The 14,108-nt window shown below is 47.7% G+C and overlaps 1 protein-coding gene across 3 annotated transcripts in view; it reads left to right on the plus strand.

The window, feature by feature from the left end:
- Positions 1–14,108, plus strand: part of PACS2 (phosphofurin acidic cluster sorting protein 2) — an 81,046-nt gene that overhangs the window by 22,964 nt on the left and 43,974 nt on the right. For all 3 annotated transcript variants that reach the window (XM_050901194.1, XM_050901195.1, XM_050901196.1), the window contains exons 2-3: positions 6,689–6,776; positions 10,103–10,192. In XM_050901194.1, the coding sequence (XP_050757151.1) occupies positions 6,689–6,776; positions 10,103–10,192 (178 nt within the window). The remainder of the gene's footprint in view (positions 1–6,688; positions 6,777–10,102; positions 10,193–14,108) is intronic.

The raw sequence follows: 14,108 nt of genomic DNA on the forward strand, positions 1-14,108 counted from the left end.
TTGTTCCTTGGTGGTGGTGCCTCTGGTTACTCCAGCTACTACTAAATTAATACAAGAAATATCAGATGTGTTTGTGTCATATGTAATATAGAAAATGTAATCCTGATGGTCTGTCAAAGGAACCTTAACCATGAATCAGCTTTTCGTTATTTGCTGACTTTAGTCTTTAAAGCTAATAAACCACCTTCCTATTGCTCAAAACTTTAAAAACATTGATCAATCCTAATCCACCAGTACCATAGGCTCTTTCATTGATGCTCACTTTGGTGTCAGGATGCCGTGCAGTCCTAGTGTTCTGGATGCTGGGTTTGAAAGAGGCAAGCCAGGAGAGGTGTATTTAACTAGACTTGTGCCTGTGCTTGGCTTTGCAGGCAGCATGGTGTGAAAACGTAGGTGAGTTTGTCTAACTCTTTTGCACTCTATTGCCTGTCTGAGAAACAGACCTAATCGCCGCTTTGTCGTTTTTTGTTCCCCTCCCTGCCCCCCCCCCAAGTCACCCTGTAAAGGGATTTGAAACCATCAAAATGAAGAGTAAGAAGCCAAACATATAGCAGTGTGTGCAAGAACTGAAATCCCGACCGAGGTCAACAGATGTGTGAAGATAGCTGCTTTTGCTCTCACTGAAAAAACTTCTTAAAGGGAGAGAAAGCTGCTGTTTCTCTGTAGCACAGTTCAGAGCATGTACCTGGAGGCGAGTGGTTGGTGACAGACAGGCTGATTTCCTGCCAGTGTGACTTGGAATACATCAGGTCTCGGCCAGGCAGTCAGAACATGGTGTCACACAACTGCCAGCTTGCACGAGAAGTTTTACTTGGCTACCTGAAGAGTACGTGGAGCTGTGGAGATTTAGCTTTAACCCCTGTGGATTTCACCAGCATCACTGCGCCTCAGTAGTGCCCTTTTCTTTCTGGACTACTGAAGCACTAAGAAATGAGAAGTACCAATGGAATATGTAAACTATGTTTTGTGAGCCAGGGTTATTTGGCTTGCAGGGATCCTGATCCCTTTCTGCCTTGGGTGAGTCCCCTAGAGCCAGGCAGCAATGTCTTGTCCCACTGAAGGAAGACATCTGTCAGCGTTTTCCAACTGATATGTTGGATTGGAGTATCTTTAATCCTTGGTCATATTAACTGCATGCTGCTCCTCAAATAGCAAATGTGCCCATGCCGAATTCTAGGGTCTTTTAAAAATGATGCAAGCCTGCAAAATTTTGACACCCCCACCCCTTTTGCATGCTCGGTTTGGAGCAGATATATTTGTATTGTATTTGAAGCGAGCAGGACAGTATTTCAGCTGTAAAAGGATAGCGTCTGGCTGTGCATGTGTCCTTGTGAGGTCCTGGGTAGAGCCTGTTGCGTAAAATAAGCTGCCGTCCTCTTACCTGTCTGAACAAGACCTGCTTGCTACAGCATTTCTATGGATCTTAGTCTCTAGAATCTTAAGAGCTTAATTCTCTGTATTAATGCTGGGAAGAAGATTTCAAGATCCTTGAGAACAAGAACAATGAAAATACTTGCTCTGCAATTGTTTCCTGGCTTCTTAAAGCTTGAATGGATCTGTAGCCAGAACAGCTGGCTAAAGGTTGCCATTTAGCTTGATGGTAAGTGTGAATGAAGGAGTAGTAAGCAGAGACTAATACAGGACTATTATGTTTCTTTGCAAGTTACTCGGGTTATGTTTCTGGCATGATAGAAATTGGGGCGCTTGACCTCTGCCTCATTTAATTTATTCTTGCCTTGGACCTTACCTGAGAATGGGACCAAGATTAGATCATTTTGAGGGAATTAGCTCATAAGCTTTTCAAAGTAAAGAAGCACTCTTCCTGCAGCTTCTACTGTTGCTACCCTTGCCCAGAGGCCCCACTCTGACGCTTCAGTGACATTAGAGGACAGCTCTTCTCCTCCGCTTTCTCCCCGAGCTAACTCTGCTAGGCCAGTACAGAGCCCTGCCTTTAGCATGTAAGTGCAGCAACAAGTACATCCACGTGTTGTTCTTTTCTTCCTGGGCATGTGCGAAGCAGGCGTAAGAAACTGCTTGCGCAGTTGGTTGTTCATGCGCTGCAGGCATTCATACTTCACTTGAGCAGCTGTCTCTGAAAAATGCTGTGCAGGGCTTCTCACTCCAGCCTCTCCTGCACAGACGCCCCTGTAGCTATGTGCAGAATGGCTCTGTTTGTCTGGGAGAGCGTGTGTATAGGCGGGTGTTTCCCTCCACTTCTTCAAGTGGCTTGTGATTTATTTTGGGACTGACTTGGGTGTAAAGTGTCAGCTCAGAGCAAAACACTCAAAGCTGAGGCTGAAAGCATCAGGGTAGGAGGCTGCTTGCTGTCCTGAAATGCTGAAATAACTTGGGTGAGGTGAAACTGTCCAGTGACCAAATGGAAGCAAATTCCTTCCTTATAGTCATCGGCTGATTGAGGTTTACAGACCTCAGAGGAGAGCGTTCCTGGCATGAAACATTTTTCTCTAGGAACAATGTCTTCACAGCTTTTAACCTGGACAAAGAGTATCTGTGTAGTGAGTGAGAGTCTTCCTGCCCCAGCTCCCATCTTGCACTTGGAGTCCCCTATAGCTGTGGATGCATCTGTTGTTATTCTCAACTTCTATGGGGCTTAATTAAAATACAGGTCTTTAATTTTTAATTTTTTCTTCCCGTTGATTTGACTGTCTCTGTCTGAGCGAGGTCTCAGTGCAATTACTGTGCTCCCTGTGGAGAAACAGACATTTAATTCAGTGAGGCAGACTCTTTCTTGGAGGGGGTTTATTTTCCTGATCTTCCTACTCAGAGGGATGCAAAAGCAAAACATCCAGTGAGTAAAGAATGTGACACTTTATTTGGTTGTTCTGGATATGTTTGCTGGATCTTGGTTACCAAAAATGTTAAGTTCTTTGCAGATAACTGCCTCCTTGAGCAAAGAGTTCACGATGAAGCTATTCAGCACAACTTGCATTAGCAGGGCGAGTCGAAACCATTGGGTCAGGTCCAGGTTTCCTTTTTAAAACTGCGTTCTTGCAGCAATGATGTAAAAAGATGAAGAGTTTTATTCTTGTAGAACGCATTAAGCTGTCTCATGATTTGTTAACTTGAGAACGAGGTCAAGCAAATACCTTGTGCCTCCTCGCTATCAGGAGGGATGTATGTGACTGGAGGGGACACAAGCTCCTCAGCAGGCACTGCCTGCTGCTGTGTGGGGACCCAGCTGTGCTCCTAGCAGGGAGATCTGCTATGAACCTTCAAAAAAAGGGTGGAAATCTTGCTCTCAGATTTCCATTGCCCTTATTTAACACCGCTTCGGCTAACTTAATGCTTTTGCTAGCTTAACTCCCCATGTGCAACCATAGGTCACTGCTGAAACAAACATGCAAAGAAAGGGTTTGTCTGCACCTCCTGTATTGCAGTCCCAGGCTTTTTATAGACCGCTCAAAATACTTCAGGCTCTTTCAGCTCCACACTTGAGGCTTCCTCAGTTCCCCTTGTGTGTGCTGGGTTATTTTCCCTGTGTTCACGGAGATCATGCATGTATGTATTAGAAACTTCCAAATGTAGCCTTGTTCTTTTTTCAGATCTTTCCAGGTCCACCTGTGTCTGTGCTGTTTTTCTTACCAATGTTTAATCTTAACAGGCTTGTTGATAGAAATGTTTTGTGAGACCGGTCCCCTTCCTGATCCCTGAGACTTGACAGAAGTACAGCAAAACCTAGGCAAAAGATAAGTGTATGGAAGGACGTGCCGCCGTCATCAGAGGCAGTTATGGCAGACAAATCCTTGCCGTACCTGCGGGTGTGAGTGGTTCAGGATCCTTGTGCTAGCAGCAGGGGTACCACACTGGCTCTGGATGCAGTGACACGCTTGGAATATGCCTTTTCATGATTATTTGAGTAAGGTATGGCCCCTTTCTGCCACATATTCTGAAGGTTGCTTTGATTTGTAAGCTGCAAACTTAAACTGAAGACCCAGAACAATAAGCGTGTTGAGGGTAAGAGTGATTTGGTGAGATTTAAACTGTCTGATTTTTATTTCCCCTCCCCCCCAATGCAGAATATAAACATTTCATTGTTTTTTATGTGAAGTGCCTTTTAGTACCAGTAGCCCAGCAATGAGGGATAAAGAAAGCAGATGTGGCCCGTGTCTTTTTAACTGCTTTTGTTTTTCTGATCACTGTGAAGGAGGCTTTTAATTTTTTTTAATTTTTTTTTTTCCAAGCAGCAACTGCTCCACAGGGCTTGATCAAAGCTCATAAATGATGAATTGAAGGAATGCCTGGCGGAGAATAGAACGCCCTCCTTGTGCTCTGCTGTGTGCGCTGAGAACACCATTGTTTCTTCCCATACCTTTTTTTATCCTTGAGCTTGGGGCCGGAGAGAAAAGGCCTTTGTTCCTTGCCTGTCAGCCAAGACAATGCCAGTGTGTTGTCCTACCTCTGCTCTCAGCACCTGACCGGCCCGAGCTCTGTGGGTTTTGGCAAGCCAAGCGTGATTGTCCTCCAGCTACAGCATTACAAAGAAAACAAATGGCATCACAGCCTCCTTCCTCCACATCCTGGCCTGGCTGCCTCACGGTGGTGGCCGTGTGCATCTGTGCTTGCTATTTTGTTCAGGATGCAGAGGGAAAGCCAGCGGCCTTTCCTGCGCTCTGGGTTGAAGGATGCAGCCTCACCTGCCTTCCATTGGACAGGGACGCTTGCATTTGCAGTCGAACATGCTGGCCTGTGCTCTCCTGCTTCCGCAGGTGCCTGCTTTGCTCACGGGGAGTCTCTGCCCTTGGGGGAAAGTGCGCTTGGTTTCCCCTCTGCCAGCCCAGCAGCAGCTGCAGCTGTCCTGCCCGCTTCTGCTGTCCCTCCTCTGGCACCCAGCACCTCCAGGCTCATGCTCTCTAGCATGTTTGTCTCGATGACACTGCGCACAGCTGCTGGTGGTGTGACAGAGGGGAACAGAGGCCCAGGCAGACCCAGTTTTTCCACCTTTCTTGTAATTTCTATAGCATCTCTGGCTGTGCTGTCTTCTGATGCAAAACTCTGCAAAGGAGAGAGCTTTTAGTTCTCTCTTTGTCTTGGTTTTTGGGGGGCTGATAGCAGGAACCAGTGCTTTGCAAATGAGCAGGGAGAGCAGATAGCATGGGCTGGGGTGGAGAAGAGGCTGGTAAGGGGAGCTTCAGAGAGGTCCTTGAGTGAAGACCGTAAGAGCTAAGACCGGCTCTTCCCTGTTCCTAGCCCCATGCAAGAGGGCAGAGTTCAGGCAGAGCCCCAAGTGTTTCTGGATGAGGCAGGCAGCAGTTGCTTCATCATCTGCCACTGCTCCTGTCAGGAAGAGCCTTTAGCTGCATCTCTCCTGCAGTTTTGCACCCAGGCTGATCGTGTCTACCTTCAGGCATTGCAGCAAAGCAATGTTTCAGCTTCCCACCGTGGTGGATGTGCAAGTCACCCTTGCAGTGGTGACTTGTTGGGTTCCCGGCACCAGTGTGGAGTCCTGTAGTTCAAGTGCAGGCTTCAGTCAATGGCACTCGTGCTACTGCTGCCTGGGCATGCACCGAAATCCAGTGTCAGCTCCTCGTCCCTTCCCATCTACTGCTGGACTTGGCACCTTCATGAACAGCCCTGATGTAACATTTAATCTGCGAGAAAGAGCTCTGCAGTGGGTTTCAGAGGAGCCATGCTGAGGCTTGCTAACATCCCATGGCAGAGGCCAAAGATGCCCATGCCATGGGGTAGGGACCTGACACAAAGGCAGTGCCGGCTCCTGGCCAGCGTGACGGATGATGTCTTGTCACTAGAGCCCACCCGGCAACATTCTCTGGCCTCTGCTTTCCTCAAGCTGAGCTGTCTTTGCTTCAGGTTTATCTTTCCCTGAAGTTTGTTTCTAGGCATGCTGCCTTAATTACACCAGCTGGTGGTAACTTCTATGAGATTGTGACAGTGCCAATACTGTGGTCCCATTACCTCAGAGCCTTAACTCGGCTGCACCTAGTCCAAACTCTAGCCCCTCCCAAGCTCTCTGTGCTGGAAGGCAGAAGTGCAGACAGCTTTAACCAGAACAATGTGGCATTGCCTGGGTAAAGAATGTGATTTACTTGCATATGTGTGGCATGTGAACACCAGGGCCCAGTCCTCTCCTTTTTTCTTTTTTTTTCTTTTTTTTTCTTCCTTTCCCATTAGAGATGCCTGAGCCACTTGCTAGCACTTTTGTTTGGGGGTGAGGAGCAGAATGTGTGGGTTGACAAGAGGAGGTGGGAGTGAGATCTTTGGGAGCCAGGAGTCTGAAACTGAAAAACCCAACAATCCAGGAAAGCTTTGTAGACAAGTTTAAAATTAGACTGACCCAGTGCTTTTATATTGCTGGAATTTAATTCCTCTGACCCTAAAGTTTTTGGTCTGACCCAGAGCAAGAGTTCCCAGGCTGTGGTCTGTGGAAGTCCATGCTGTGAGGCGCTCTCATGTGGCCATGGATCTGTATCAAACAGAGACACGTACCTCCTATCCACCTCCTTGTATTTGTGAAAGGTGGGAGAAACTCAGTCTGAAAAGCCATGGAAGCCTCACATATTTCTGCTGTCTTTATGTCTGTATTGGTGTGTGGCTTGTGTCTGGAGCCTTTTCACCCTCAGACTGGGATACTGCTGTGTGTAAAAGCTGTTCAGAGCTTTTCCTATTTCAGGCATGATTGTAACTGTTTCTCTTCTGTTCCTGTTTGCAGGTTGTGCAGCTTGACATTAAAGAAACTGGTAGTCTTAAAGGAATTGGATAAGGAACTTATTTCTGGGGTCATTGCTGTCAAAATGCAGGTAATTGCTGCTCAGTTCTGAGAATTAAATGTGTTGCTTGGGTAAAAATACTGGCAGATGCCTAAACTGAGCTTCACCTCCACGTGAGGGTCCATTGCAGCCACGGCCTTCTCAAGTACATCAGGGCATTCTGGATGTGTGGAGAGTCTCTTGTGATCCTTCCCCCATGTTCCTACTGAATTTCACTGTTGTAAGCAAAGAATATTGTTCGCTATGGGCTCAGCATGAGCTTATCTGTATGTAAAAATGCTCTTTACGGATCATATGCTGTCACCTCTTCTTCCTGAGCTGTCACTAAATCCAAGCCTGGTTCTCTATTTAACATGCTTCAGATCACTTTAGGGCTGAACATCTTGGTAACTTGGTCCTGGTTTGGGGGGTCTGGGGACTGGGCCTTCCTCTGCTGATGGGCGGCTCTGCTATCTAGTCCAAGTTATTTCGTAGCCAGGTGCTTGTCAGTGGATTTGTAGCATGCCTGTACATTTTAATTTGTTTCCATAAAATACAGCTGTCATCCTAGGTAAATAACCCACTTTACAGCATATGTTTGTGCCATTTAATTAGGTGCCTACATGTAGGTCACACTGCCTGGAGGCAGGCTAGGAAGGAAGGGGACTCAGTTCCACAGTGCATCACAGCATCAGTTCGGCTCAGATGCTCCCACCACTGCAAATGCTGAAATACTTAATGAGTAAAAGCCTAGCAGACCTGTAAGTAGAAAAATACCATTAACCATGCTGAAAAGCAGCTGCTTTTCAAATAAAGAACCAGGCAAACCCCTGCAGAGAGCTGGTTGTGTCAAAGCATGCAAAATCTATCTTGGAAGGTGAAATCATGAAGGCTCTGTGGTACAAGAACATGCAGCTGAGGATTTAACCGGCACCTCTCATCTCGATGAGCAGTCCAGCTGGGGTAAAAATGTGTCCCTCTGTTGGAGAGGGTTCATGCACCCACAGCAGGGAGCAGCAAGGCAGGGAATCATTCACACACCTGGATTTGCGGGAACCTGGGAAGCAGCACAGCTGTGGGTTCCCAGGCTGTCAGATATTGCTTATCAGGGCTGAAAGCTCCATATGTTTGGACTCCTAGATGGTGGATGCATCTCACTGTAAGGGCCTGAGGCTTGTCAGTGAATGATCTACACCCAGAGTGTGTCACACTTGGGTTGGAGAATTTGGTAGCTTTTAATAGAGCAAAACCTTCTTTTCCTGTCCAAGTTACTGCTGACTGCTTACACTTTTTATGGGTGAAAGCGTGCCCCAGACCTGCAAGTCCAAAGGGAGTTTTAACATGTGGGACTTTCTTGTCTATTCTGGATACATGTTGTGATCTGCCTTGCTACAGTAATTCAGATGCTGGAACCTGAGCAGTTGTTCTGCAGTCGTCTCTACACCAGGGCAGATCCCTGAAGAACTGGAAGGCAGAGGGACTTGCCCTGTTTGGGGTGCTCATCTGCCAAGTCCCAGGCTGCAGCTTGCATCCCCAGGCCATCCTTATTTTGCCTTTGATATGTCTGTCCAGTTGACCTAGAGGTGACAGTGGCTGGAATGACCACTGTCCCAGAGAGTGCTTCGCCTTGGGCATCCCTTGTGCTGGATCAGCACCCATATTTCTTTGTGATGTGCTATTTAACAGTGGGTCAGTAGCACTGCAGCTGTCTCAGACACAGTAACAGATTTGAAGCCCTGTTTTTAAAAGTCCCTTTATAGCTTGGAGGTTATGATGATGATGCTGACAAGCTCTTTCAGGGACACTTAATTTGCCAGCACTCACATTTCTGACATGGCTATTGTTTGAGGCGGGTGATACTGGATCATCAAATATATGACCTCTGTCAAATGACTCACTGCCTGTGTATGGGGAATTGCAAGAGAGGTGTCGGACACTGGATTCCTTCCAGAGGGGATGACTGAATTCAGACCTAACGAGAGCATCTTACCTGCATTTCCCGTGTCTCCTTGCAGCCTCCTGAACAGTGATGTTCAAAGAGTCATCAACTGTATTTCCCGAGCCGTTGCTCTATTTATCTGCTGCGGTCTTTTAAAAGCAGCTATATTTGGTCTTTCATTAGATTTCGAGTTGCGTAACAAGTGAAGCAAGATTGCTGCTATTAGGAGCTTTGCACCAACGGAACAGATGCTGCTGTTGCCAGCGGCGAGGCTAGCTGTGCTTTACTTGCACGCGTGCTGCTTTTCCTGGGGGGAGCACTTCGGTTTCTCGCTCTGCTCTGCTGTCTATCTTCTGATCCGCTGGCTTAGGCACCTCAGCTTTTCCACAGAGGAGCCTGCGCTGTGTTCTGCAGGAGCTGAGGCACTGCTGCAAATCACAGCATTCACTCTGGCTTCCTGAGCGATGTGTTTGGGGAGGACGGGATGTAAATGAGTCTCTACTTCTCTATCATCTCAGGATGCTACTTGAGGTTTATATGGGCAGACCAGATTTTCCTTTGGATGTAGCTGGGAGGTGTTCCCCCCCTCCCCCCCCCCCCCGCCCCGGTCTGTCTCTGATTTCCCAGATGCTGCTTTTTTGAGAGCTACAGTTCTGTGCTTCTGGGAGATCAGCCCGTCTGGACAAAGCCAGATCTGCAGCCTCAGCAGAACATTGAGCCAGGGACCTCTGAAACTTGCCACTGTGTTTGAACAGTGCAGAAGGATTTGCTAGGCAGCAGTGTGTTGTGCTTTCCTGCTAGTTTTCCCTGAAACATTCCCTGAAATGAAATGCTCACACAGTAAATAGCCCAGTAACTCGGTTAGCATACAGCAGCCCAAACACAGTGTTGATTTGGAGTTGCCCTGTAATACTATCAGGTCTCCAGCCTCCACTGCGATGCTTAGTGGATTTTTTTCTTTTGTAACCCCAACTACTTGGAGTTGTTTAAACAGGTTAATATCTCCACTTTCCCAAGGGAGGGGTGTACGCACAAAAAGAAAAGACCAGTCTGTCATGGCTAACGCCGGAGATTTAAGCATGACGCTGCAGCCTCCAAACCCAGGAGATGATGAGCCTTGTACCTATTGGCTGAAGTAAAAATATGAGACTTGAACTTGAGGGGTGGGGGTTGACTCATAGCTTTTGAATGCTGGGATTTGGCAGAACAAAAGCTGCTTTGTTTTAGTTAGGGACAGTAAATATGCCTAAACCTCTATTAGTCAAATATCTCCCTTTCATCTCATTAATATTTCACAGAAGTGCAAGGTCAGACCCATCCATTCACTCTCTCTGTGGTAGTCCCGACAATGTTTCCTGGTTGTCAGTAAATAGGACTGGGGTGGGATGTAAGGGCTGGCTCCTGGGGAATTCACCCGATGGACTTTGTTTCTGTACAGGGCTCCAAGCGCATCCTGCGGTCTCACGAGATTGTGTTGCCCCCGAGCGGACATGTGGAGACGGAGCTTGCGCTGACCTTCTCGCTGCAGGTAAGGTGGGATGTGGCCTTGGGGCACGCGTGCTTGCTGGACTTGCTGCTTTGCAGTGAGCAGAGGTGCGTTGTGGGTCTGAGGTGAAGATCCTTCTAGTGCTGCCAGAGATGCTTGTTCTTAAAGCAGTCCCAGCCATTTCTGAAGAGCTCTCTGAGCTCTTTGGGCTTCTCTCTGGGCAGTCAGCTGTGGGGAATTTGAGCAAAAATGGCCCACATGCTTCCAGGATCTGGGGAGGGGGAAGCCCACTAGGAAAGCTGCCATATAAACCCTTAGAATTGTTCTTGGCACCAATCCTGCATCATGGAAGGCAGATCTCTAATCCTGACTTGTCTGGGAGGAACAGGCAAGTTAGACACTAGCTGCAATTTGCATGTCCTCAGTGCAACAACACAAATTTGTCTGAATTGCCTCTCAGCATTGAGGGCATGGAGCAGGGTGCTGGTTCGCAGGGTTAGGGGACCTTCCTTGTTGTGCATCCTGTGTTTGGAGCCGAGGAACATGAGGACTTGCTGCAGTCTGTCCTCTTCATGTTATGGCTGTGGCAGGAACTGGAGCAGAGCAGGATGGCTCTTTTTTGCCTTTTGTTGCCTTCCTTAAGAATAGGCACTGGAGGGTGGCAGCCATGGGGGGTGGCATGGAATATCAGGCTGATGGAAGCCAGTAGTAGGAATGGGACAGGTGAGCCTCTGATTTGGAGTTGCCGAGGGAGGTACCACTTGGGGAAGCAGGAGCAGTATGCAGACAGTTACTCCTGGCTCTAGAGTCATGGGAGCACCTGGGAATTGGAGAAACTGTATTTTATTGGTTCCTCTTTTCCTCAAAGTGTGCTGCCCTGGTGCTACCTCCTGAGCAGGGAGATAAGGTAAATAGAAGCTGGCTTGCTGCAAACAAGAGGGAGGATCCTGCATGCATAGAGCAGAGCCAGACAGACACTCAGAAGCATTCGTGTCTGGATTATCAGTATTTTGGGACTATTGGTTAGATCTTGAAGTCAAGAGTTCGATCTGGTAAGGCTCAAGTGATGATGTGAGACAGACTGGTTGTTACACTGAGACCTGTGCAGACTCGAAGCAGATAAGATTTCGTTGCAGATGATGATAACCCTGCGGCTGCCCAGGCAGGTACACAGATGGCTGATGCTTCTGGTTCTGTCCTGATGCAGCCCACAGACTGGATTAACTGCAGCATTGCATCCCCTCCTTTGTGAAGAGGAATAACAAAGCCACATGCCAGGAATTCATGGGTCCTGGGGCAGCAGTTTTCCCATGGTTGGGAGCAGAGCTGTAAGATGAACCAGCTTGCCCTCTGCCAGTCCTGTGTCAGCAAGGAGCAAGTATTTCTGCAGATCTTTTTGGAATTGACTGGGAATATGTGGTTTTTTTCTGGGACTCAGAGCAATGCTGCAGTGGGACACAGAGTGTTGCCTTTAACTCTGTTTCCCCTGAAGGGGCTGGGAATCGAGCCAGAATAGGGGAGAGTGATGTTCATGATGCTGAGCCTTCAGAAGAGGTGAGCAAGCCTAATGCAGAGATGTGCTGCTGATCTCTGACTGCAGGAAGGATTGGTGGTCTTGGATGCAGTAGGGCCTGGGAAGCCTTCCTGAAATGGCACAGCAGGATTTTTATGACAGCTTTTATTGTTTCTTAATTGGACGATGGCTGGAAGCTACTCCGAGCTAACAACTGCAGCTTAAGCCAGATACAGTCTGAATTTAGTGCCTGGGATATATTTGAGAGTGGTGATCGGCCACAAAGTAAAAGCATGTGGATGTCACAGCACAAGAAAGTCTCAGTGTCTTGCAGCAGCCAGTGTCTCCATATCGCACTGTCAGCTCTTCAAACTGTAGGCCATGCTTTGTGCTAGCTGTCTGGATTTTCACCTCCTTGTATCTTCGCAGTCACTGCCCTCTCAGCTGCTTCTCCGGGGTGAAATTCCTGTCCTTTGCACAGAGCGTTTCCTTGTCAGAGCTAAGCTAGAAAGGTGACGGTGCAGGCTGGTGTAATAGCGAGCAGCCCATTGTGTCTGGCAGGCCTCTGCTCAAACAGGAGGGAGGAGTTTCCTGTTGCTCTATTACACAGCTGGGGTAAGACTGGAGTTAGTGGTGTGTCTGATCTTGTTTTGCCTTGGTAGCTAGGGGTAGACTAGTGGTAGCTGTTCTGGCAGGTGAGCTACTATCACCCTTACTGCTGGAATGCCTGCTTCTCCTGACCCTCCCTCCGTGGGTTTCACAGGATCAAGTGAAATTCCCTAGATATTCCAAGCACAACATCGCAGCTCTCCGGAGCACTTAATGCCTGTGTTTAATCTAATAAACATTTCCAGATGGAAGGGATTACATCACTGGGGCTTCAGAAAGAATGTCTTGCCCTGACTTGCTGTTCTGGTGTGTGTGATGGCACCTCGTCTCACCCCTTGGAGGTCCCTTGGGGTGCATGGTGCTTCCTCTAAAAGTCTTGGTTTGAAATGTTTTGAGCCAAACTGTTTTGAGCCAAACTGTTTTCCTCTCCAATCTCTGTCATGGACTGACAGTTACTGAAAAGTTTTGGTCGAAACTGTTCTGTAGAGTTGGTAAGCCATGGCTGGTGTTAAAAATAGCTTGTCTGCACTGTGAAAATGGCTCGGCTTTTCTTCTAGAGGCCCTTGCTTTTAATGGAGGAGTTGAGTGGCCTGAGTCTCTCTGTACCTTTCTTTTATCATCTCTGTGAATGCTCATCAGAGGTGGCCAGGCAACACACCTTTGAAAAACAGAAGTTTGCGCATGTATAGACTTGAGCCGTCCAGTTTAATCCCTGAAAATTGTACACATTGAAATCAAGCTGGCCTGGGACCAAGCATGACTTTGGACTTCAGTTGCAGGCTCGTACTTAAGCAGCCTTGTTGTCGCCCAAGTGCTTTGAGCTGAGAGCAAGGTGTCCCTCTCCCTTGCTGCCCTTCCAACATCTGGAAGGGCCCCAGAGGCAAGGAGATGGCAGATTTGTACGCAAAATGTGCCGCTGGCTTTTTGAGCCCCTCTTGCCCATTCCCCGTAATAACTTTCTTCCATCCTTGTTTAGGGACGTTGCACATCTGTAAAGTCACAGGCTCCGTTTGTGTCTGGATGCAGGTGTGTTTTGAGATTGTCTTTTAATTACATGGACTGCTGTTCCTCTTCTGCAGGGCCGCTTCCTTGTGCAATGCACAGTAGATCTTGCCCTTGCAGAGCAATCAGTTAATTAGTATTCTGCTCTTCTGTGTAGCCACTGCTCCCAGCTCTCTATGTAGCAGTCAGGCTTGCTCTGGACTGCAAATTAATTAATATCTCAGGGTTTCTGGTGGCACTCAGCATTTGTATTTATCAAGTGTTTTGATCAGCAGGAAGTTATTTTCATAATGTCCCAAGGAAAAAAAAAAGATGTAGGTCTTGCCTGTGAGAGAAGCATCCTTCACTTGCGAATGTCCTGTTTGAGATCCCTGCAATTAGGTTCTCCTGTCTGCAGATTACTTAGTGCTATGTATTTTGTATATTTGGAGCACGTGTCCCTTTCGCCTCTCTTCTCGGGATGAGATTGGTCAGGTGGCTGCTGTATCTTTTCTTGAAGATTGCTCTTCCATCGCATGGCTGCTTCCTCCCACAGCCGGTGAGCTGGGCCCTGGGGACTGTCAGCGCTCTGGCGAGTATCCTGGCAGAAAGCAGGACCTGACTGCACTAATGCTTTGCGCAGATGAGCAGGGCAAGCTGAGATAGCATAGTTAGCCCCGCTCTTTCCCTAATGGTCTCTGCTTGACTTCACAGCCTCTCTGTTCTTGGGGAATTTTGGGGGAGATATATAAACAAATGTATTTTCTTGTATGGAACATGTCTTGGAAGGATTATGTCTTTCCAGCATATCCTGGCAGTAGGACAGGGATTTTCTTGACTTAATTACTTACAATA

This window comes from Gymnogyps californianus, chromosome 8 (assembly GCF_018139145.2).
Source record: "Gymnogyps californianus isolate 813 chromosome 8, ASM1813914v2, whole genome shotgun sequence".
In the NCBI taxonomy this organism is placed as follows: Eukaryota; Metazoa; Chordata; class Aves; order Accipitriformes; family Cathartidae; genus Gymnogyps; species Gymnogyps californianus.